Raw genomic sequence first — 26,643 nt, forward strand, 5'->3', positions numbered from 1 at the left:
GCTGCCTCAAGTCGAATCGCAGAGGTAAACCCGAACCTTGCTTTTTCGTAATTTTCTAGTGCTTAAATAGGATTGAAAATCCATAAAATATTCGTGGTAGCTTAGAAAATTACGATTCTTTTGCAATAGCTTAGTAATATTTCTAAGGACAACAAGGTAGTTTTATAATTTTTAGAGCTTATTTGAGCAGCTTTTGCAAAAATGATCAATTATAAGGACTAAATTGAAATTTTACATATTGTGATGAATGATTGATTTGATGGGCGGGAGGGGCTGTGTGATGTGATTGAGTTGTGGATATATGGATTGTGGATATAGAAGTGTGTTTGAGCCCTTTTGCAGTTGGGTAGGTCCTAGGTATAGGAGACTCTGCGGATTTTCTGCACGACTTAGACGTAATTGGTCTTTTTCTTTATTTGTATTGAGTCGATTGTATTAAATAAATGTAATATGATTGTCGTGAGCTGACAGCCTTTCTTCCTCCGCCCGCCACAAGTAATTTGTCGTCAAGTCCGTGAGTAAAATATTAATTTTAATTATAATTTCGATATTATTATATGTTCAAAGATGCCCATGCATCACTTATATGCATATATTTATGTAGTTAAACTCTAGGCACGATTTATGTTGCATTCATAATCATGATGTACCATGGATGTTGTTGTGGTAATTTGGAGCAGCGTGTGCGTGCGTTGGCGTGCGTGTGATGTGGTGTGGACTATGGATAGGACGGGTAGTCACGCTTGAGTAATTACTGGGACCCGTTCTTCGAGGGGTAGTCACGGCTTGAGTAATTACCGACCTCGATTTGGTTATTAAGTGGAAGTCCGAGCTTGAGTAATTCACCGGGCACCAGTTGGATTTAAGAGAGTCAGATAGGGATCGGCTCCCATATGTTATGATTGATACTACAGGTGTGTGAGTGCTCCAAATTACCTTTTTGATGTTATGATGTGAAAATGTTGTGTATGTTGCATTTCACTCTACAAAGTTGCATTAGTTTGAGATAGTTATAGAGATTATAGTTAGGATTGATATTTTACTCTCTGAGTCGAACGCTCACTCTGTTCAAAAATTTTTACAGCCACAGGAGGATATTTTGTTCAGGTTAACTTTGCCTTTTTACCTCGCAGTTGTTTATCAATATTGTGTAATTTTAATTACTCCTAGAATTTCCGCATGTGTTAGCGGTAATTATTTGAAATTGGTCCGTAATATTATATTCATGTTGGACTGTAAACTTAATATTTTAAGTCTGCTTGATGGATTGGATGAGGGAGCTGAGCTCCCATTTATTATTATATTGATGAGTATGTGGATGGTGAGCAGAGCTCACAAATGGATTGTTTATTGTGTTTACAGGTCGGGTGAGTCAAAAACTCCCCGTTGGAAAGTCCATTTTATGGCCGGACTCTGTCTGTTTGTTTTCTTGATATTGGGCCCAAATGGGCCTTAGAGTTGGGTTAATGAATAGTTAAGGCTTACTACGGGCCTCGGGGCTTTAGGTCGCCCAGTCCTAGTGCTGGGTCCCGCCCATAGGTTGGGTCGTGACACATACGATCGCATACATGGTTGACGCTGCGTCCCATGGTATGACGCCCGAGGCACCGCGGTGCCAGTGCCAACGACGTTATCGATCCAGTCATCCAAAGATAGGTTACTTGGGCAACCAAATGAATGGAAAAGTATAACTGTAATTGAACTGATTGTTAAAGAAAATACGAAAATTAAATATCAGGAATGATTATGATAGAATACAAAGAAACTCAAGATCATGAAGAAAATAATTAACAAAAGGCATGAAGAAGTTAATATCATAAAACGTAATTAGCCCTCGACTAAACATTAAGTTGGTAATTATTCAGTTCTTATGAACACAATGGCTAAGAAATTATGATTTTTATTTGCATATTATATTTTCTTGTATTATTGGCACCACTAAGCTTTATGCTTAACGCGTCGCTTTTGCAACGCGTAGGTACTGAAGATTTGGACAGAGGGCTCAGTAGACCACAGATTGAGTAAGGCCGTTCACTGTTCTGCATAGTGTCTGTGTCACCTCACCGTCTGCAGTGCATTGGTAGGACACTAGGTGTCATTTTGGTATTTTGTAATTGATTTTATTTTCTCATGTGTAAATGAACTTACGAAATGTAATTTGATGTTCATGTAAATAATGAGAATTGTGTTTATAAATGGAAAAGTGAATGTTTATCTGTAATTTATATATGATTATCACATGTGATGAATGATTGAGAAACGAATGGTTGAAAAATATTGAGATCTTGATATTGGAGTTTGTGAATGGATGAATATGATTATTAGAAGTGTTTTTCACAGGTTCCGAAGAACTGTTTTCTCCATTTTTAGCCAGACTCACTGGATTTTCTTTAAAATTTTCGGAACCTCAAATAAATTACAATTTCAATAAATGAATTATATTTCACAAGTTATATTCAAAACTACGATAAAAATGAATTAAGATAAAATAGAGTGCTCCAGCACACTGAGTGGCATAACTTGCTCGGCTACACTGTAGTCGGGTAAGGGGTGTCACACACTAAATGTGACTCTCTTTTTATAAAGTAGGTATTTGCTAGTATTAGGTCATATGCTATAGCAAAATCCACAATGCTTTTTCCCTCCTCATTTTGACTTCCAAAACTAAAACCTCCATGAACATTCTCATAACCTTGTCTATCACTTCCTACATGTCCATTCAAATCTCCACCAATGAAAACATTCTCTTCATTCGGTATGCTTTGCATTAAATCATCCATATCTTTCCAAAACCTTTGTTTACACTCATTGTCTAGTCCTATTTGTGGGGCATAAGCACTAACTATATTTATTGTTTCTCCTTCTAGTGCTAGCTTTACTAGTATAATTCTATCTCTTATTCTTTTCACAGCTATTACTGCGTTTTTCAATGTCTTATCTATGATTATGCCCACTCCGTTCTTATTTCTCTCCTTTCTGGTAAACCACAGTTTGTACCCTGAATTACCCACTTCCTTACTTTTCTCTCCCACCCATTTAGTCTCCTGAATGCAAGCCATATTCACCCTTCTCCTTTCCAAGGTATCCACAAGCTCCATTAATTTTCCTGTAAGTGATCCAACATTCCAAGTACCAACCCTGATCCTCCTCCTAACCTGCTCCTTCCTAATTGGTCTCTTTCTATGATATCTTCTATTGTTTTCTATATCTATCTTCTATTCTGTTCCACTATCTGTTCTACTATCTGTCCTATGGACTAACTTCTTTACCCACACCCGTCCATGATGTGGAAACCCTTGCTCACTTAACACCACACCTGGGCACCGGCATGGCGCGTCACTTTCAGTGAACGCCTTACACCCTTGCATATTTCTCACTACACCCGAGCTCCGATGTAGCGCGTCGTTAGTAGAGGACGCCCCAACGTTTATATCATTTGAATCCATATCATAAGGTGTGACGAAATTTTTATGCTGGTTGTCACCTACCGCAACCCTCCTCCTTTATCCGGGCTTGGGACAGGCTAAGCGCAAACTACTTAGGCGGAGTTTCTAGAGAGCAACATAAATGACAAAAAAAAATGTACTACATAAATGACAAAAAAAAAATGTACTGTATAGCAAATTTCATATGAACCCAGTAAAATTCTTGAGTATAGAAAATATGCTCCAATTATTTTTTTATTTGTATAAATTATTTCTTGTTATATTATTACACCACTAAGCAGCAATACTTAGCACGATGGATTTGTTTCCTCACGCAGGTACTGAAGTTAAAGCCCAGCAAATACCAAACAGAGATTTTGAAATTCTGATCTGCAGAGTGTTCAAGGTTGTCACCTCCTCAGCAACGCATGTAGATAGGGCTCATATAGATCATATTATATATTTTGTACATTATAATTAGTTATTATTTATAATGTAAACTATGAATTGTATGTTGAAATATAGATTATGGAACTATAATTAATTTATAGATCATGTAAATTATGAATTTATGTAATCAATCTGTAAATCATGTAAATTAATGAAACTTGAGAATTTATATATATAAATTGTGCATGAATGGAAATGCATGAAAATGAATATGAAATTGAGATATATGAATAAGATGTGAATTATGAGATGGTTATGAGAATAATTGATGAGATGATTATTGTAAAATATTATTGAAAATTTCAAGCAGGTGAATAGTAAAGTACGCCAACTGATACTAAAATAGGAGAAACTCTGCTGGTTTTTCTGTTTAAAAATAATTGATATTAAAATATAACGAGATCAAATTATTAAAGTAATAAAGTAAGACTGAATATAACACACTTTGCTCGGCTACACTATAGTCGGATGAAGGGTGTTACAATATATATATCAACTTATAATATTTTTATATATTATATTATATTATATTGTTATACATGAAAAAAAGGGAAAAATATAAATATGAATGCAAATTATTATTAAAATAAAATTTTATGTACTAAATTATTTTCATATTAAAAATAAAGTTAAAAGTATTTTAATATTTTTGCTAAATTCAATAGGAATTAACTGTAATTCTAGTGATAGTGACTAATTTATAGGTTTATTAAAATTTTAATGATTAAATCGCTTAGTTTTAAAGATATAGGGACTATTTTGTAGGTTTAACTAAATTTCAGAAACTAAATTGCCAGTAAAATAAAATTACAATGACTAAATTGTTTTCAAAATGTAAATAGAGTTAAAGATATTTTCGTTATTTTTACTAAAATTAATGTAAACTTAATTGAAATTCTAACGGTAAACACTAAGTTATAGATTTTATCAAATATTAGAGACTAAATTACTTAGTTTGGAAAATAAAAAGACTAAATTTTAAATTTTATCAAATTTTAGAGACTATATTATAATTTACCTCAAATTAAATAAGATTTTTAGATTTTGCAATTATTAACAAGTCTTATATTTTTAAGAAACTCATTAAACGTTCATAACTTGTATCATAGTTAAGTATATGGTTCTCCATTCCTTTTTCAAACAGTAGTGAATGTAGAAAATATTTTTCTTAGTCAATATAAAAAAATATATATATTAAAATAAAAAATTTAAATTAATTTTTACTATATAAAAATTTAGTACAATAAAATCAAATTAATATAAGATATATTTTCACGTGAAAATAAAAATTATTAGATTCAAACAAGTCAAATAAATAAATAATATATATATATATATATAGACTATTTTAATAAAAAAATTTGCCAATTTTGTGGTAAATTCACCAGTGTTTTCAAGCAAATTTTTGATATAAAAAAAAATTGATTAAATGTGAGAGAAAACTTCAAAAACTTAAAATTACACTACATCAATCCTGCTTTATCCCTAATCTTCAATGATTGTGAAGAATTTTTTGATTTGATTGATGATGGCTTATGGATAACTCTCACGGCATCTCACGATGGAATCTAAATATTTTATTACTTTCATTGGTAAAAAAATCTTAATTTAATCTCTAATAAATGTAATAAAAAAATTGAAATTCTGAGAAGTAATAATGAGGAGAGTGTATTAATCATCATATTCTAGAAGCCATCATATTCTAGAATCCACAAAAATCCAAGGAAATAGGACGCATGAGCAGTACTTGGGAGTCTTGAATTTTTCTTTCCATAGAAAAAAAGAATTATTAAAATTAAGAGAAAAATCAGGAATAACCTAGACGACGAAGGACAAAACGCCGAAGCACAGATCCAAACATCGAAGCTCATAAGAAAAATCAACCAAGCCAAAAACAGCCAAAAGCCTAAGAATCATTACAAACTCTCACAGATGTTGCAGTTTTTGAGCATGATCATGTTTACTAAACATTACAGCCACAAGTATTACCAGTCTTCTTATGGTGTTGATTGTTTGAAATCTTATATTAAAAAAATATAAAATAAAAAAATAATATATAAATGATTGAATTATAATATTAATTTATTTAATTATTTTAATATATAAAATAATTTAATTATTTATATAAATTTAAATTAAAATAAAATAAATTATAATTTAATTAATATTTTCTCTGAATTTAATATAAATATCACTGTATTATATTAAAATAAAAAGTGCAAAAAAGTATATAAATATAAATGTATATTTAACTTCATCCATTTAAAATTTACATAAAGTTGAGATCAGTAATTTAATTTATTTATATAAATATAAATAAAATATTTTTTAATTTAAATGAAATAAATGATTAAAAATTAAATGAAAGAGAAGATAAAGAAAAAAATTATATTTTATCTATATAATAAAAGGAAAAATAAAAATAAGAAATAAATTTAAATAATTATTAAATTTTTATATTTATTTAATAATAATTAAATAATTTTAATATTTAATTTAGATCATAACATATAAATTATAAATGATTAGAGCTGAAGATAACAATTGATGAAAAATAAAATTTATTATATAGTGACAATACTGATGAATGATGAGACGTAGCATGATAAGAGCCTCAAAAGTCCGGCACTGGATCAGGCTATCTGAATCACTTAACCTTGTCCCCAACTCCTTGCCTACCTAAGCAATGATCTCATCACCCTTTGTGTGGATACTGTTGCCCAGTAGATTTATATAAACCAGGTACAGATACTAATCTTTTCATATTTATCAGCTACTTTAGCTTCTCCACAAATACAAATACTTGTCCTTTGACAATGGGTTATGTAGGTGTTGTTTTGGTGGGTCTGGTAATTGTTGTTGTTATTAGAAAGATTTGGCAGGTGTTTAAGATTGTGGTGTGGAGGCCATATGTCTTGACTAAAACCTTTGAGAAGCAAGGAATCAGAGGACCATCTTACAAGCTCCTTCATGGTTCCCTTGAGGAGATCAAGGAGCTGAAGAAGCTTGCAACAGAAACGGTTTTAGATACAAATTCCAATGATATCACTCGCAGAATTCTCCCACACTATCACAAATGGTCCTCCCAATACGGTCAGTTTTATTTTCTTCATACACATCTTTACTTCTCTTAGCTACTTCAATTTTGCATGTTTGCTTTCTTAATTACAAGTAATTAATTAACATTTTTCTTAAATTAATAATACGCTTTAATTTAATAGTATGATGGTGTTTTCAAATTTGTGATGATGTTATTAGAGGTTTTTGGATCGGTGATTGATCAGAATGCTGCTTGTAATAAGAATAAAAAAAAGGTGAAGTCAGTGGTCTGAATGAAACTACTCTGACGCTCAAGTTAGTAAATGTTAAAGAGAAATAACAGATACTATACATAGTAGAAGAAGAATAGAATAGCATATCTTGAATATTAATGTGAACTATATTTATAGAGTAAACGATAATACATCTTTTATTTTAATCGAAATTTCACTAGCTCATTTCCTTTCACTCTTTGTGGAGGTGTCACTTAATATATTTTATAGAACATACTTTTATTATTTAACTGACTTATGCCTGATTATTTTTCCTTGTCCGAATATATACTTATCCTTTGATTGAACAATCATTTTATCCGAACACCTTATAAACTGTCTGAATACCTGATATCTTATCTGAATATTTTGTGAATTATTCAAATACTTAATTTCTTGTTTAAACACTTTATGAATTATTCGAACATTATTTTTTAAAAAATTTTTAAAGCATTTGAAGATTTTAAAAGAAAAGCTCTTTAATCAACATTATTTTATAAAACTTCCTTCTAAATAGAGAATATTGGCGATTAACCTCAAAATAAATAAATTGAGATATTTTAATTAGAAACGTATTTATTCTTTGCACCTTTAACAATGGAAGATGATTAATTAAACTATTCTTAATTGATAAATAAAAATCATTTTAGTTAATATTTTTAATTGTGTTGTATTCAAAAGCAGGGGAAAAAAAGCAATCTGTGCTGAAAAAACATAAAGCAAGCATATTATGGGCCACCCCATTATATTGCCATTATGAAATTCACATCTACACAACCAAGACGTTGGGGTGATTTTGAATTTTACTTTCTGCATAATCACCTTAAATAATAGAGAAATAAAATATAAAAAATAACCAATATGTATTGCCATTACGCTTTTAAGAGAGAACTCGTGCTAGATTTTTGAAGAAAATATTATTAAAAGGGACAATTCTAAACTTTAAATAAATTAGTTTTATGTAGATTATAAAATTGACATAAAAAAATTCTTATTTAAAAAACGTAACTATAAAACTTACATGAATAAATGATAATTAAGATGAATACAATTTTCTGATAAATAAAATTATAAAGTGAAAATGAAATTAAAAAGTCATAAAAAAGCTCTACACTTGGCAAAATAACCTTTTGATTTGATAAGGATATAAAATGTAAAAAAAAAAAACCTTGAGATGGATTTGAAATGGACCAAATCAAATTGAAATCGAAATCAAAACCTTGAGAGATAGCTGTTTCAATTCCTGTTCATCTTTTTTTAAGTCAACCGGAATCGGGCTTAGGACCCAGGTCTACCCTTCACTCATTTACGTAAAATTATCTCTTTTTTTTAATTATTTAATTTAATTTTTTCAAATATTGTTATAATGTTTTAATTTTCATCTTCTTTTGTGAAATTTTTTATCCCTTTCCTTTTCCTTTGTTAAATTTTGCCACTGATTAGCTTTATCTGAGATGGGTAATTTTTATCGTTGCAGGCGACACACTGCTGTATTGGCATGGTACACAACCAAGAATCACAATAACAAACCCAGAGCTGGCCAAGCAAATACTCTCAAACAAGTTCGGCTTCTATGAGAAACCCAAGTCTAGGCCTTCAATACGATATCTCACCGGGTATGGATTGATTCTCGTTCAAGGACTAGACTGGGTTAGGCACAGAAGGGTTCTCAATCCTGCTTTCTCCATTGACAAACTTAAGGTCTCAAACTTTCTTTCTTAATTTAATTAATAGCTAGTCCTTTTATTCTCTCTACCATCCATGATCATTAGTTCTTTATCGTAAACTTGTGTAGATATATTTTTTCCTTAAGTTTTACGTTCACTGGTTTTTTGCCTAGCAGATTATGATAAAGAAAATGGCTGAATGCACAATTTCAATGCTTGATGAGTGGAAAAATCTGGCTGGAGTGGCTGCCGATCAACGTATCAAGATAGAGATGAATGGAAATTTTCAGAAGCTTACGGCTGATATCATTGCCCACACTGCCTTTGGCAGTAGTTACATGGAGGGAAGAGAAGCCTTTAAAGCACTAAGAGAGCTTCAAAAATGTTGTGTTGCTTCAATTACTGATATTTTCATCCCCGGTAGCCAGTAATAAACTTGCCTCTAAACCATGTTTGACTTGTTTATTCAATCAGTTACACTTACGAGCCAACTGATTGATCTTCTTCTTCTTCTTCTTCTGGGTCCTTGTAGGTATCTGCCTACTCCATCGAATATTCAGATGTGGAAGCTAAACAGGAAGCTAGAGAACTCATTGAAGGGCATCATAGAAAGTAGAATGAGGGCAAAAGCTAGGACAGATGGTTGTTATGGAGATGATCTTCTTGGTATAATGATTGAATCTTCAGAAACAATAGCTGATGACACCAAAATTACTTCAAAGTTGAACATGAAGGAAATCATGGAAAATTGCAAATCATTCTTCTTTGCTGGGCACGAGACCACGTCCAATTTACTAACTTGGACAGTCTTCTTGTTGAGCATACACACAGAATGGCAAGAAAGACTTAGAGAAGAGGTGTTGAAGGAATGTGGGATGGGAATTCCAGATGCAGACATGTTAGCTAAGTTAAAATTGGTTAACATGGTTCTGCTCGAGGCTTTGAGGCTGTACTGTCCAGTGATAATGTTGCTCAGGAAGACATCAGAAGATATGAAACTGGGAAATTTGCTGATCCCAAAAGAAACATGTATAACAATTCCCATTATAAAGATTCACAGGAGCAAGGAATACTGGGGAGAGGATGCAAATGAATTCAATCCAATAAGGTTCGCGAATGGGGTCTCCAAGGCTGGAAAACACCCGAATGCTTTATTGGCCTTTTCAATCGGTCCCAGAGTTTGCATCGGCCAGAATTTTGCAATGCTGGAAGCAAAAACTGTTCTTGCATTGATTCTTCAGAGGTTTTCGCTATCCCTCTCCCCTGAGTATAAACACGCCCCAGTCGACTTTCTTACTCTGCATCCGCAGTATGGTCTACCCATTAATGTAAAATCTTTGCTTTTCTAAGATGAAGCAAGCATTTACCTATGGCAATACCTCTCCGAAATTGGTTTTTTTCCTTTTTTCTTTTGTTGAATGTATCAAGGTATTAAGATCATCGAATAGAGTAATGTTTGTATGCCAAAATAAAGTTAATAAGCAAAAATCCATGTTATTATCTAAATTTCTCAAAATTTTTTCCTATTGAAACTTCTAGTTGAAAATTAATTATATGTTTTATTGTACTCCTGAATTATTTGATTTGTTATATTAAATATAAATAATTACTTAAAAATAAAAATTTAGAATATGAATATCATGTCTATAAAGTCAATATATACGGTTTGAGTTTTTTTTTAAATAATTTAATATATATTATTAAATAAAAATTAAAAAAAAAATAGCATAGACATTACCAATTAAAATCAGGACAATAAGCCATTGACAATGGTAATAAAACAATAATAAAAAACTGAAAAATGACAATAAATAAAAGCCCAATTACATTAAAAAAAAAAAGCGTTGTTCGATTTAACAGAGCGGCTAAAGTTATGCTACTCATTTGATACTCTCTCAATTCCCCGTAAACAAATATACACAAAAAAACAGAACGAAAATTATGCTGCAAAGGGAAGCAAAATTTTGGAGATCCAACCAAGAGCAGTGAAATCTGCAGCGAAATCTGATCATCAGGCCAAGACAACCCGCAGAACAGGACCAGAACAAAGATACAACAAGAAGCCGAAACCAGAAAAGCAGAAATTCTACAAACCATTCAAAAGCAACAAGATTAAGCAGAAAAGGAAGACTACACTCTATAAAACTCGATCCCCATAACAATTAGCATCAGCCATAAGGAACTGATCAACTAGTGCCTGAACAGACTGCTAAAATGAATGGTGTACTCCATCAAGTGACCCAAGTGAGCAAGAGCATTAGCATAAAATTTTCTTTCTTTGTACACATATGATGGATTTCACAATCCCAATGTTGATTCCAAAGGGTCCGACAGTCACTGATCGGTTGCAGAAGATGTGAAGAAACAACATCACCCTTAACCAAATTAACTGCTAAAAGAAAGTCTGATTCCACAATCACATTGCCAACTTCAAACCTTCTCTAAGAGCAAATAAAATATATAGAAGGTTGAATTAGTAGTAAAAAAAACTTGACTGAATAGATAATATGAATGGACTCAATTTACAATCTAAAATAATTTGATTTTATTCTAGTAAAAAAGAATAAGATTCAAAATATTTTCAACCCACTTAACTCGACTTGTTGCATCCTCGCTATTTATCATTATGAATTTTTTTTGGATGAATTTAAGTTAATTGATTTGTTGTTTTTGTTATAATGGAAGATCTTATTTATCTATCTAGTCTTCATTCCATTATCTCCAACAGTTGAAACAGACACGCTAATTATTAACTAACATACTTTTTTAGTAAATCACCATGATTAACAGTAAAATGAGCAAATGGGCAACCAGAGACCTATAATGCTCAACAGTCAAGTGGGGAATAACTGATGGGGATTGGTGGCAGGGGCACCGTGCCACTGAATGACGACTTGCTCCATTATAGCCTCAAAATGGAGTCACTGTCATAATATACAGTTACTTCTCTTCCCTAGTGCAAACATGCCCCAGTTAACTATCATGCCATGCATACTTAACATGGCCTACCCATTATTGCAAATCCTTTAAAGAAATTAGTAGCTATTAATTAAAACCTCTATTTACACTAATTATTAATAATTAAATTTAGATGTTATCTGAAAGAAGTGAGAGATTTTTTTTACATAATTTATAATTTATTTTTACATAGCATAATTAGTTATAATAAAATTAACTACGCATATATATAGTTATTAACCATAAATATATTATTTTTCAATATGTTTGAGGACATGTATCAGTGATCTATGTTCAACACACCACTCAGACCAAGATTCCCCCAAATTTTAAATTAGTATTCCTACACTAAAGGGACGTTCTATGATTAGGAGTCAAGATTCTTCTTACGTGGGGCATGGACATCCAAGGTTGATTGGTTGTGCTAGCTGTTCAATGTTCATCGGTAAACGAACACAAGGTTAATCAATACTTAATAGCACTCTTATCTCTTAAACGAGATCGAGTATTCGATCCTTGTGGACAGAGAAGGTACTCATTGAAAACACTTTACGCGACCCGACGCGAACATGATTAGTCATGTTCCATTGGATTGGGAACTTGTGGAATATAAAAAAAATCATGACATGTTTGTGTTGGTTTTCTATATGAAATTTGATTATTCTTTTCAAATTAAGAAAAGAATAATAGAATTATAATTTTAATTGATTGGGTGTATAAACTGCGTATAAGAAATTTGCATGTGGAGTTAGACAAAGGCATCGCAATTAGGAAAAAGAAGGAAAAAAAATAATAATAACTAGACAGTGCTTGCATTATTGAAAGAGACAGCAATATCCACCACAATCCACGTACTTATAATTCAACACAGCACAGAGAACTCCTCAGCCAACGAGAAAGAGTCACAACTACATTATGGCTTATGTGGGGATTTTGATGGTGGCTTTCACATTTCTTCTTCTTCTTCTCCCAAAGATTTGGCAAGTGGTGAAGATTTGCTTGTGGAGACCTTATGCTTTGTCTAGAAGCTTTGGAAAACAAGGAGTTAAGGGCCCTTCTTACTCTTTCTTCTCGGGATCTCTAAATGAAATGAAAAGGCTCAAGATGGATGCTGCTCAAATTGTTTTGGATACAACCTCAAACGACATCACTCCCAGAGTTCTGCCTCAGTACCACAAATGGTGCCCACGATATGGTGAGTTTTCACTTCTCATCTCTGAGAATCTTATGTTTTGTTTGGGGTGGGGAGAGAGATGAAGACTATTTAATTTTTTCCCTTCTATTTTCCTACTTTAATGAACTCTACTTCCCCTTACCCCTTATGCCCTCCCAAGCAAATCTTTAGTTGATGAAATCTGTGACTGTGAGCATGCTGTAGACGGGTCCATAATAATATGGTTGGAGTATATATATATATATAGAGAGAGAGAGAGAGAGAGAGAGAGAGAGAGAGATATCATTTAACGTTACTCCCTTAACGTCATGTTTTTCCACAATTTTCTTAAAGTTGAAATATAGAAGCCTCCTGTTGTTGCATTTTTTTTCATGTGTTAAATTTCATGTATATCTAAAAATTGGACGAAATGTCACATTCAAATTGATATAATGATGAGATGACATTAAAATTAAATATTGTAAGCAATAAATTTTCTCTGATTTGGTAAAGAAAATAAATTTCTTTGGAAATCCGGATTTTAAAGCGACTAACATTATTTAATACAAAAAGCTGTCCTTTTATGTCAAAGTATCTTGCTATTAAAATATTGGGTAAGCAGCGGTAGTGAAGAATAAAGGAACAGCAACATCCATAAAGGGATACCCCATTTGCAGTTTTTAATTGAGGCACTAAACTTGATTAATGCTTTCAACTTTTGCACTGTTTTAACAAGAATAATAATAAATAATTTGAGGGCCTGTGGTCTTACTGCGTAGCTGTGTTTTTGGCCTCATCCTCACGCATGTTCTCTGCTAGATATAATTCATGAGATTAATAAGCTACTAGCCTACTAGTTAGGTACTGTAGTGTTGTATATGATAGAGCATTGATGTATTTTATGAGCCAGGAGAAACAATTCTTTATTGGTTTGGGACGAGGCCAGTGGTTTGCATAACGGACCCTGATCTGGCCAAGCAAATACTATCCAACAAGTTTGGTTTCTATGTGAAGCCCAAGTGTAGTCCTGCAATACAGGCACTGACAGGGAATGGAGTAGCTCTAGTCAATGGACTGGAATGGGTTAGGCGCAGAAGGATTGTCAATCCTGCTTTCTCCGTGGACAAGCTCAAGGTCTCAATGAATTGGAATGCAATTACAATATATATGCATATATTTGTCGTTTCTTGAATTTTTTTCCTTTATCAGAAGTTTCTTGAATTGACTGGGCATTTTGGCTTCCATTAATCGATTTTGGGTGATGACAGGTCATGGTCAAGAGAATGGCAACATGCTCTATATCCATGCTTGAAGAATGGAAAAATGAGGCCAATGCAGCTGTGGGGCAATGTAGGAAGATTGAAATAAATGGAGAATTTCGAAAGCTTACTGCTGCTATAATAGCCCACACTGCCTTTGGCAGTAGCTATTCTCAAGGGGAAGAAGCTTTTGAAGCACAAAATGAGCTTCAACATTATTGTGCAGCTTCATTTCTTGATGTCTTTATCCCTGGCAGCCAGTAATTTGCCTCATTCCTAATCATATATTTATTCCCCTTATAATTTGGCCAAGTACTTGACCATTTTTCTCCTATTTTGTTCTTTAATCATTTAGCTATCTTCCAACTCCATCAAAGGTTCAATTATGGAAGCTAGACAGAAGAGTAAAGAATTCTCTAAGGGACATCATAAAGAGCAGACTGAATTCTTGCAATCCGGATTGCAATTATGGGGATGATCTACTTGGTTTGATAATTGCAGCATCAGAAAATTCTGATAGCAAAGAAGGCCCCAAATTAAGCATGGATGAAATCGTGGAAGAGTGCAAAACATTCTTTTTTGCAGGGCATGAAACATCCTCTAATTTGCTAACTTGGACAGTCTTCTTGTTGAGCATACATCAAGACTGGCAAACGAGGCTCAGAGAAGAGGTGCTGAAAGAATGCGGAATGGGAGTTCCTGATTCAGACATGTTGGCCAGGTTAAGATTGGTAAGTCATCATTTCGAGTTTCCATCATTCTGCTTGGCAAGGTTTGTTTTGTTAGTCAAAAAAGGTCTAAAATTGGCTACAACTCTGTAGGCAACCATGGTTCTGCTCGAGGCATTGAGGTTGTACTGTCCGGTAGTAGAAATGTTCAGGGAAGCATCAAAAGACATGAAATTGGGGAATTTGACGATTCCAAAGGATGCATTGGTATCAATTCCTCTCGCAAAGATTCACAGGAGCAAAGAATACTGGGGAGAGGATGCAAACGAGTTCAATCCAATTAGGTTTAAGAATGGGATTTCCAAGGCTGCAAAACACCCTAATGCTTTTCTTGCCTTTGGAATAGGTCCAAGAACTTGTGTGGGGCAAAATTTTGCCATGCTGGAAGCAAAAGCAGTTCTTGCAATGGTGCTTCAGAGGTTTACCCTCTCCCTCTCCTCTGAGTATAAACATGCGCCAGTAGACAACCTTGCTCTGCAGCCACAATATGGCCTCCCCATTGTCGTCAAGCCATTGTCCACGCAGGCGCAGAACATATAGCACCATATCAGGCCTAAATGCGAGAGACGGTGTCAGTATTGGCCTATCAATGCCTATCTTAATAAAGTGTTTTTTTTTTTTTTTTTAATTTCAAACCAGAAAGTTAGTTTTATTTTTATTGAATTTCGATTGAAATTTGATCCTTGCTCTTCAATAGTTCAATCATATATATATATATATATATATGGCCTATGAGGCTATGCCGACTATAGTAATACAGGTTGGGAATTTAGTAATGCATCCATAATTGATTACTTAACATATAATAATCCTGCATAAAACAAACATGGAACAAGTGAAAAATTTGCATTTCAACAGCCGTTGACCAACAAATAATTCAAAAATTATTTTGTATGTAGAAGCAATTGAGAGAGAGAGAGAGAGAGCAAAGCCTATCCACCTCATTAATGGTGAAATCTGTAGTGAGTACAATCCAAAATAGTTTTTAAGCTTTTAATCTACTAAAATATATGATTCTTTGAAGAACTCCCACGGCTTAATTTGCCGGAGCACTTTATCCTGTTACTCCATGAAATCTTAGAAGAGACTCGATTAATCCCGAGCATGGCTTCGAGCTCTGGCGAGGCAAAGAATTCCTTCACAGTCCTAATCTTGTTGGGGCCGTTACCTTTGACAGCAAGTGAAAGCTTACTCTTTCTCGGGGCAGGAGGACACGTCATCACATCAGGTATCTTATGCTCCTTGGCTGTAGGGGTCGTACAATCGAATGTCGTCGTCTCTGTTTTTATATGTTCTTCAAGGAGATTGATTCCTTCTCCTCTTCCTCCTTCCAATTCGTCTATGACAAGCTGTGCAAGCTTTATCGACACAGTAGGTTTTTTGTCATCTTGTCTGCTAAAAATCATCATCTTCTTCCTGTAAGACAAATTTCTTTGATCAGAATCATAATTGAAAAGTTGTTGCGTTCTAAAATTAGAGAAAAGAAGACCCAATTCTAAAACTGACCTGAGAATTGCAGGAAACAATGAATTAAGGCGGTGATGGAGATTTGAGAAAGACTATAAGAACAGGGGTGAAGTAGAACTAGCGGGACGGGGGAGGAGACTTGTTTGACTTGACCCAACTATTTGACTAGAATTTGAAATTATAGGCGTTGACCTTGTCAGTACGAGTTTCAAAAATATTGGCCGCCTGCTTGGAAACGAAAATTTTCTTTATTTTAGCAGATTAAACAATATTTGAAGGCCCGAGGGAGCTTCTTGAGGATTCAAGTTCGGGTCACGTCGATCCACGGCCCATTTACACCACTTATGGGCCTCGTCGAGAATACATAAAAAAAATAATATGATTTCACGAAGGTAGGCAGCAGCAAGCAGTAGTCCGTGGAGAAAGAAGTACCAACTAATTCGAAAAATACTCCATCCTACAACTTCTTCAAAAAAAAAACAAAAAAAAAAAATCTACTCAACAGGATGGAGATGCGACTGGGAAGGGAAGCAATCCAAGGAAGGAGGTTCCCTCTTCCCCTGCTGCTGCCAAATGCCAATGTGAAAAGTGAAAATATTTGTAATATATTATCCAAGGGCCAAGGATTTTGCTCAAACATTGTTTCTTAAACTGCAGGTCCCTATCAATTGTCATTGCTTTCAATTTTTGTTTTCTTTTTTTAACTGTACAGCTTTCATTTTTTTTCATTTTTTTTATTGTATAAAAATATGACTTTCTGAGTACGATGATCTTAGTTTCCTTTTACTTGAAGCTTTGGGTAACTACTTCATGTTCTCGATTTAAACCAACTCCATAAAAAGTGACCTATTACCGAACTCAATATGACACCCAATGAGATAAATTATTAAATAGTCCCTTTACTCATTGTACTTCTAAATAGAGATAATATTTAACCTTGATATAAAAAATTAAATCAAGATAAGATAAGACCATCTCACTAAGTTAATCACAACCTAAGACACTCGGTGGTCATTGTTTTAAATTTTTTTTGGCTGCATTCAATCTCTATTATAAGGACTTGTATGGTCCTGATCAATACTCAATTGTCATGCCATCGTCATCCTTAATTGTTCTCCAAATTGAACTCGGCTTGTCCGTTATCGCATCCCTAAGATTTATGGGCCGGTTCTTCTTTGTTTTGGGCTATGGCCCTGTTTGTAAAAAGCAAAATAATATATATTTTTTTTATTTTTAACTTTTTTCTAGTAAAAAATTAGGGGTGGAGACCCAAATCTAAGTTTATTAGAAGAGTTATATACCTTTAACTACTTAGACAAATCTAGACTTGGCATATTTTTTAATATATTTTTAACTCTTGTGATGCATAGAAAATTAGTTAATACAATTTTTTTTTTGCCTTATCTAATTTAATAATTCTATTAAAGTTCAAAAAACAAATTAATGAAGAATAATACAAATATATATGCATTAATCCGTTAATTACTGTCATGAAAATAACCGCAATTTATCTCTTTGGTTTAATTTTTGTTCATATTCAACAAATTATTAAATTTTGCAAAACATAAAATTCTTTTAGGCTTAAAATTTTTATAGTTTTATACATTGGATTTTAATAGTTATTTCAATTATATTTCAAATATCAAAATAAATTTTAATTTCATAGGTATATCAATTGTTTTTCACTTTTTCTGGAAATTGCAATATGAAATTAAAACTGTGTTAGGTGTGTTTATGTATAGCTCGAGCTCATATGAGGATAAATTTATCCACTGTTAAATTAAATTTTTATATATAGATTCATATACTATATATATATTTTTTAATTAATTCTGCACAATTTCTGTAAATATTTAATTTAATAATAATTAAACTCATTCTCATATGAGTTTAAGCTTATATTAAATGTACCCAAATGTGTTACTATATGTAGCCTAGGCATTCAGGTAGACATAAATGGTGCTCCTTAGGGATTAAGAAACTTATATACATAGTATAATTTATCAAGCAGAATGCAGTGAGATTTTGACATGAAATATGAAAGAATAATTAGCTCATTTTAGAACCTGCTAAGCATTACTTTAATTATTATAATTTATCAAAACCATTAGATTGATTGGGCTTAACTCATCAATAATCGATCGAATCTTAGATTAAGCAAAAGAAAGTATAATTATGGATCATTAAGGGAACTAATTATACCCTTAACCGAGGTCAGTGATGTGATCTATGATGGAAGTTGACTATCGTTCCCCACTACACAGGCAAAAGGGAAGATGCAATTATTCATAGTTAAGGGGACAAACCTAAGCAAATTAACTTGACAAACCCTTCTTTGATAGTTTAAGGGGGGAAGGGGTTAATATGCCTTAATGCTATGGTGTTTAATCCCCTGAGATGCTGTCTTCCATTTCATTAAAAGTCAATTAGTCAATTATGATTGTGGACTTTAATTTTTAATAATTCACCTTTGAGTGAATACGATTTACATAATAATTAAATTTATTCAAAATTTATTTAATATTAATTTTATTATTATATAAGATAGTCTGCTTAGAAAATCAAATCAAATAATTTGGTCAAAGTGTCAAAGAGCTCACTTGACTCAGTTAAAGAGTTAATCAGCTTAGTCAAAAAGTCAAAATAAGAAATGACTCGGCTAAAGTAATTAAGAAATAGCCAAGACCAGCGTAAGGGTCCAAGTTGTTCAGAAGCTCAGCAAAATAGCTCAGATGAGCGATTAACTACAAGCATGCACCTATTCAAGGATATACTTGTGGAAAATCTTAGGATCACAATCAAACAATTCCGAGATTCTTACAATCACTAACAATGATAACTAAAGTTACCTCCCTCTCTGTATATATAACACCAAAGTCAGAAGTTAGGTACGCTTACTCTATTTAATTTTTTCCGGTGCTCTTGTATTTATAATTCTCTTAAATAAATAACTAACTTGAGCATTAGAGTGGCTAGCCATAAGTCATTGACCTCAACTCTATGTTTATTTAAAGACTAGCATCCACTCTTAGACTAGTCAAAGAAACTCACGACAATATTATTATATGCAGCTTTAGCTATATAAGAAAAAAGGCATGGATTTTTTTTTTTAAGGTATGATTAAAGCTAATATGATTTCAATTGAAGGTTTAAGAAAAATACACAAGGGTGCATGTGCAAATGTTGCATGTTAAGTTAATGGGCCTATTAAGTGGGATACATTAAGGGTCATATTGAATAGACCCTTCTCTGAGTGGGACGGGCTTTAGGTACTTGAGAAAGTGAAGGAACGTGGTGTGCTTCCTAAGAGAAATTGTGGGTCATGATAGTGTTAATCTTAGGCCAATAACATCAAATTGCTAGCAGCCATAGTGATAGAAAGTTGTGTAAATAGTAACATTAAGGGAAATTATTAGGGAGTTTAATGAAGACTAAGCACAATGTCTAATCCCATTATCCTAAAGCGTAGTGATGGTTGATCTTTCTTGTCAATTGGTTGTCATCCTTTTTGGAAAGAGATGGATTAAAGATAATGAAGTATGAATTGAGGGCAGATGCACCTCTTCTTTAATTTCTTCAAGGACATATCGATGATGCTTCTTCTGATTTCAAACCACCCGTTGATTAGAATCTTCATAATCGTTATCTTTTGCTCTTACATTCACCAATTTCCCATCAATTCTTCACATCCTCGTTGCCATGTCTTTTTTAAATAATTTGGGTTCATTCCATTCTCACAAAAATATAGTTAGTGCCCTTTTATTTCAACATAAATACAATTATTCAAAAACTTTAATTTCTATTACCCAAATTATCCTTCACTTTAATGCTTGCAATGGACGAACCGAAATTTCTACTTGTAATAGCGACTTTATAAAAACGTATAATTAAGATTCGATTATCAATTGCATAATCAAATAGCTCAACGGATTAGACTGTCCAATTTATCTCTATACTCTTAATTTTTTTTTAACCAATAAATTAGTCACAATAATCTATGTGGAAATCAGACCACCAATTACGGTGTGAAGAGTTGAAATTTTGAAATCAAACCAAGAAATTTCCCTTCATTTTAATTTTGATTCGATTTCATTTTAATACTGATTTGATTTTATTAAATTAATTTGATTTTTGAACATACTGATTTAGTTTCCAGTCCAAATGAATCAATCAGGCCCAAGTCTACATATACAAGAGGTTAAAATAAAATTTATATGCCTACATACGCGCGCATGCACACATACTCACGTATTTCACTAGTTGGCAAGCTTGTTATGCGAACATCCATAAGATAAAAACTACTAAAGCAACACTAAAAACTGTGTAATGCAGAATAAGCATAATATAATTAGTGATCATAGAATAATATATAATAATTAAGAAAATAAGTGTTTATGTTTATACAGAAGATATCATAAGTTCACATCAAATTAGCAACAGATATACAAAGAGATGCTTGCTGTAGTTTCAAAACTGGGAATGAATGAAGAAAGAAATTCCAAAACTCAAAAACTAGAAGATTAGGCATGGGATGGGACAGATACGATCCAGTGGTGTAGACAGCGATGCACCTATAAATTATTTCATGGTCCTGTAAGAGAATCAAACAGCGACCATCCTCTTCATTCATTGTCCATATGAATATTTCCAAATCACCACCAGGTCCCATTTAATAATACAATACCTTCCTTACGTACAACTTTGATGAAGAACAAGATTGGATAGTTTTCTATTGCAGACTAATATCGGAGAGCTGGGTGATCATTATACTTGATGATATACAATGAAATAGGTCCAACTCCACATCCACCACTACCTCCTCCTCCTCTCAATAATATCTTTTATCCACACATCTGTCATTTTTTATTTCATAATTATTTGGACCCTCCAATCATACCTCTCGTGACCTCTCATCATTTATGCAAATTCAATGAACAAAATCTATTTTAAACCTGTAAATTTTCAATTAGAATTACCCGAAATTTACACACTACTATTAGGCAAAATTAAAGATTTTGAATTCCTATGAAAATAAATAAATATTTTACAAAATTCTGTAAAAAAGTAGCAAGTATTATGTGGGATCCAAACAGCAGCTGTTCTGAGAGACTATTGACGGAAGGACAGATTAAGGCAACCAATAAGGTATTGACAGCAGGAGATAGTCGTGAAGTTGACGTGGAAGTACGGAGGGGATGTGACGTTGGATTTACAGTTGGCTGAGGTAGTTGATGGGTCCCACGTAGATCGATACACACGTGATGGAGAGCGCGCCAATATTATTATTATTATTTTTTTTTTGGAAATGAATAAAAGAAGCGAAGGTCGGTGTGGTTGCGGTCGACGTACTTAGGGTAATTTTGGTGGGTAAAAACTCACAAATGTAAAACTTCTTTGGGCAATGATTGAACCGTTAAGACACAAGATCTTTCCCTCGTTGGTGACTTGGTGGGCCATCCCTTTCTTCACGTCTCAATTTTTAAGTTAAAAAGGCTGCGTTTGCTCCCTCTTTATTTCTCTATATTAATTACTCTTGTACTGTATTTTTATTAATACTAGCCTTAATTTCTAAGTTTTTATTCAAAAATTATAATTTTCAATGATTAATGACTAATATTTAACTGTCACATAGTCCCACTTCAAATGATAAATTTAACTATAAGAAAAATACAATCAAAATCTCAATTTGATTTGATAAATAATATAAGAAATAAATTCAACCAATTTATCAAAAAAAAAAAAAAAACGTTTGCACTTGCAAATCCATCATGTATTGAGCTTGTCAAACATACTTAAACAGCAGCTTATATATTAATATTTATATTAACCGAAAAGGAATTGAATGATAATAATGGCAGACAAAGGAGTGCAAAATCCATCACCAAAGACATATAAACTCCACGAGTTTAGCAGTAACACTGGTTAAAAATGGGTTTGCCGACAATCACTGTTCTTAATGATGTCATTTATTATATATATTTTTTTATGTCTCTGCTTTGCAAATATATTAAATTAAGCCTTGGAAGCAATTTCCGATTACCCACAGACTTACATCATGTTTGCTAATCAGGGAGTAAATTAAACAGAGGTAAAAAAAGCAAACCAAAGGTTGGGAATCTGAGAAAGAATTACTAGGAGCATCATCATGGAAATTTTCACCTTGACATAAATGCAATTGCATGGTAATGATAATCAATAATTATATTTGCGAATTTTCAATTTTTTTTCACCTTTTTACATGCTATGCATAACGTCATAGCCTACTCATTTAGGGGGTCCCATGCATGGACCGCTGGGTTCGTGAGTGGCCCACATTACAGCTTTTGCTTGAAATTGTGGGTGGAAAATGTAATGGGTCCCCTTTTGATATGTAAAAAATGGATGAATGGCTTGGATTGTATGGCTTTCCTGCAATTTTCCCCACTTATCTTTTTGTGATGATGCTTTCTAGTCTGTTTTAGTGTACTTGACCTGAAGATTGTGACGCATCCTCAGAATGGTCCGTGGGGTCTTGATCTTTTTCTCATTAGGAACTTCTTTTGGTCCACAACTGAACTCCCCCTGGGAGAATATTTAACCGGCTGTCAAAACTCAAGACCCTAGCAAATTCCATCTAGTTGATCGATCAAGCATCGATCAATTACATGTCGCGTAAAAGATAAAGTTAGTTACTTGAGTTGGCGAGGCATACACCATGCGTACTTTGTGTTTCACAGTTTTGAGAGCTGCAAACGAAACCTTAATTAAGAGGGAAGATTGAAACGAGAAGGATGAAGTACAGTACAAGTCCTGTATATTTGAAGGCACGTGGCTACCATGCCAAATTTCCCTATGTTTCTTCTCTTTTTGGCATTATTTTTAGAGCTAAGGAGTAGCAAAATGATTGAGGAGATGGCCCTATGTGGGGTTGAAATGGACTAATGTCACCTATTAAAAAAAGGCTCCACCAACGCAAAAACCTTATCTAATATTTCTCCATTTATTTCCTTTTCCAAGTGGGGATAAACATGAGGTGGGCAGAGCTTTAATGAGGTTAGATTTCAGGGAGTTCAAAAATCCTCATATATGGCTCATCAGCTCAGCAACTTGGGGGGGACAAATGTGTATCATATACCTAAATTATATGATTCAAACTGGATTCGATAATTCTCACACTCGTGTACGCATTGAACCTAGACTACCCTTATTGTTTCACCTCACTCATGTTCGGATCATCTAGATCTTCTTGTCATTCTTTACTGACAACCCTTGTCGGCCACTACTGCCAAATCTCTGCTCGCAAATTCCCACTTGACGTTCAAAAAGACCCCCCTCCCCCCCAAAAAAAAAAAAAAAAAATCAATCTTCCAGGAACTTGGGTGTGAAATTGATGCCTCTGAAAAGGGACGTCATGTGAAATTGAATTACACATTTCTATATGTGTATGATATCAGCGGCCCCTCTTTCCATGTATTCATTTTCGAGGTTTATTTATAAAACTTTTGGTATGTTTGTGCTTGGAACATTGCATGAGCTCTCTTGAATTAATGTTTTGAATTATATATTATGAACACTCACTGCCATCAAATTATTACATGTTGCAGAGTAAATGGAAACTCAATCATCTAATAACCAAGTCAACCAATTCTGTTGGAAAACAACAGTACAACTCTGAAAACCAGTAACAATCTCTTTAGAAATTTTATTTTATATATAAATTAATTTTTTCCTTTTGTGGGTTGAAACGTGTAGATGAATTAAAGCAAAACCCAAAAAATCAATTGCCGTCCCGCCATGGAAGCATTAGGATATGATTATTAACAAATTAATGCTTATATTGATAATAAAACGTTTAAGCCAATGGTTGACTAGAGGAAACACCACATGTGCTTGCATATGATTAGCTTGCGAGTATATGATGAAGTATTGATATTATTAGCATCCTTTAATTTATGGGTTTTAATTAATTTATAAATTGATCCTGTTGGACGTGTGAACTGGGACATTGCTAAGGTCAAGGCCACATTATGGCCTTACAAGCAGACAAACCATAATAACATAACTATATATACTTATTATTTAGGGTTTTTCTTAGGGCTTTTATATTTCTTTCTTAATTTCCCAATTGATCTTTAGAGCAGAGAGAGAGAGAGAGAGTTGAAGATTCCCTTTGATGGATTTTATATAAAGCACTCCGCAGACCATTCATGGAATATTTGCCTTTCCATGAACTATATATGCAACTTGTGTATATTTGTTTTCTTTCCAATGTCTTCATTTTCTTTCATCCTTTTCATTTTACGATACGTAATATATAAATCAAACCCATGGAATCTTTCCAACTCGATTTTTTGTTTGTTTAATATAACAAAAACGTATAGACTTTGGCAATATTAACCAAAAATCAACTTAATCCAATAAAAATAACAGATTATTATTTATCCATTCATCGGCACACAATTAATATATATTTTGAAGATTATAATAATTGATCATGTTTACTAAGTAATTAAAGTATATATTGTGAATTAATTATCCTAAATCGAGAACTGTGGTTGGCTTCATCGGCTTTGTCGGTGCAATGTGAGAACCTTAATTGGAGTTGTTTACAGAGAGAAAGGTCCCGCAAATTGAATGAGCTCAAATTAAATTCACTGATTCTTCTAAAAAATATGAAAGTTGTTTGTCACGTAAAATAAAAACAGAAAAGTCCTTCCCAATAAGTCAACATTTGATTGGCTAAGGAATTAGTAAAGTCAAAAGAAAAGGAAATGCTTTCAAAAGTCAAATTGAAGAAAGCAACCTCTCATTTTAATTTCTTTTTCACTTCAATGAAAAAGTAATATCTTTAAAGTCAATTCTCTCATATATATATATATATATATATATATATATACTTAAATTTTAAAACCTTTAAAATCATATTTGGATTGAGAAAAAAAAAATAAGAGAGAAAAAAAAATATTATTTTTCACTCGATTTATATTTAGTTAAGGGGATAATATAGAAGAACGAAAATTTAAAAAATAAATAAATATTAAATTTCACTATATTTTCTCTTTAACTTTAATAAAAATAGGGAAAAATAAGAAAAAAAAGTATAAAATTATGAAAATATCTCTATATTTTTATGTTATTTTTAAATATTTAATAGTATAATTGTAATTTTATTATTTAAAAAGTATTTTTTTTTCTTAATATTTTTTATATAACTAAACATAAAAAAATATTTTTTTAATTATTATATTTTTTTATTTTCTTCTCATTATTTTCTTCCCTCTCACCTGAATGTACTAAACTCTAAAAAAAAAAATTAATAAAATTCAAATGTCTCATTCAAGAAAAAAAATAATAAAAATGAATAATAAATATATATATATATATATATAGAGAGAGAGAGAGAGAGAGAGAGAGAGAGGGAAATGGCGGAAAAAGGCTTCAATGATGAACAAATGTCTCCTTTTCATAATTTGAGACAGTAAGGGGCCCGGAAAGATGGCGAAAAGATCTACTGCCAAACTGGGTCCACTCCTATTTCCTATCCAAACTTTTCCATCACAAATCAATATATACAATAACCTTCACTGCTTCCAAACCGTCAGATCTTTGCTGGAACTTTCTTCTCTTTCCATATCAACCGCAAATTTTCCTTCTCATATCCAGCTTGCTTGTCATCCAAAAATTCAACTCTTGATAAAAGAAATTTGAAGGGTTGGCTTTGCGTTTCCATGATATTATTCCGGACCAATTATGAAGATACATAAATTTCAATTTTTAATTGTGTGAATTAATATGATACCTCAATTTTCAATCACCCATTTGATTTAATTTTATTAAAATTATTTTTTTTAATTTTATTTTAAATAATTTTAATTTTATTATAACTTTATAAACTTATCAAATACAGAATATATTATCTAATTTATACTCTAATTTTTAAAATTAAATAATTATGAAAATTAACACTATTATATGAGTTTTGTTAAACAATTTTTGAAATTTGTCATTGCATGAATTATCATATCAAACGTCAATATTATAAACTCACAAAAGAAAGAAACCAAACTAAGGAAATTACATATATGAGATTTAAATTTCTTCGTTCAAAATGATTAACGGCTAGAAGAAGGTTACAGAATAGATGTTTAGTTTATAATTATTATAAAAAAAATAAAATAAAATAAAATGAAGATTCCTGGAGACTTCATATTTTCAATGCGTGAGGACCACAAGCCTCAACAGCTAA

The 26,643-nt window shown here is 32.6% G+C and overlaps 2 protein-coding genes across 2 annotated transcripts; both read left to right on the top strand.

The window, feature by feature from the left end:
* The first annotated feature begins 6,634 nt into the window (after nucleotides 1-6,634).
* On the top strand, nucleotides 6,635-10,359 carry LOC110661709 (cytochrome P450 709B2). Its single transcript, XM_021820422.2, has 4 exons — nucleotides 6,635-6,968; nucleotides 8,664-8,887; nucleotides 9,030-9,280; nucleotides 9,386-10,359. The coding sequence occupies exons 1-4, from the start codon at nucleotides 6,692-6,694 to the stop codon at nucleotides 10,200-10,202; spliced, it is 1,569 nt and encodes a 522-aa protein (XP_021676114.2). The 5' UTR covers nucleotides 6,635-6,691; the 3' UTR covers nucleotides 10,203-10,359.
* A 2,289-nt stretch (nucleotides 10,360-12,648) lies between these two features.
* Nucleotides 12,649-15,591, top strand: LOC110661708 (cytochrome P450 709B2). Its single transcript, XM_021820421.2, has 5 exons — nucleotides 12,649-13,006; nucleotides 13,875-14,098; nucleotides 14,233-14,483; nucleotides 14,579-14,954; nucleotides 15,045-15,591. The coding sequence occupies exons 1-5, from the start codon at nucleotides 12,727-12,729 to the stop codon at nucleotides 15,489-15,491; spliced, it is 1,578 nt and encodes a 525-aa protein (XP_021676113.2). The 5' UTR covers nucleotides 12,649-12,726; the 3' UTR covers nucleotides 15,492-15,591.
* Nucleotides 15,592-26,643: the final 11,052 nt, after the last annotated feature.

Source organism: Hevea brasiliensis, chromosome 2 (genome assembly GCF_030052815.1).
Source record: "Hevea brasiliensis isolate MT/VB/25A 57/8 chromosome 2, ASM3005281v1, whole genome shotgun sequence".
Lineage (NCBI taxonomy): Eukaryota > Viridiplantae > Streptophyta > Magnoliopsida > Malpighiales > Euphorbiaceae > Hevea > Hevea brasiliensis.

Coding starts and splice junctions, on each gene's coding strand:
- LOC110661709 (XM_021820422.2), top strand. CDS start 6,692: ATGGGTTATGTAGGTGTTGTTTTGGTGGGTCTGGTAATTGTTGTTGTT. Junction 6,969..8,663: donor CAAATGGTCCTCCCAATACG/GTCAGTTTTATT, acceptor TTATCGTTGCAG/GCGACACACTGCTGTATTGG. Junction 9,281..9,385: donor ATTTTCATCCCCGGTAGCCA/GTAATAAACTTG, acceptor GGGTCCTTGTAG/GTATCTGCCTACTCCATCGA.
- LOC110661708 (XM_021820421.2), top strand. CDS start 12,727: ATGGCTTATGTGGGGATTTTGATGGTGGCTTTCACATTTCTTCTTCTT. Junction 14,484..14,578: donor GTCTTTATCCCTGGCAGCCA/GTAATTTGCCTC, acceptor TTAATCATTTAG/CTATCTTCCAACTCCATCAA. Junction 14,955..15,044: donor TGTTGGCCAGGTTAAGATTG/GTAAGTCATCAT, acceptor ACAACTCTGTAG/GCAACCATGGTTCTGCTCGA.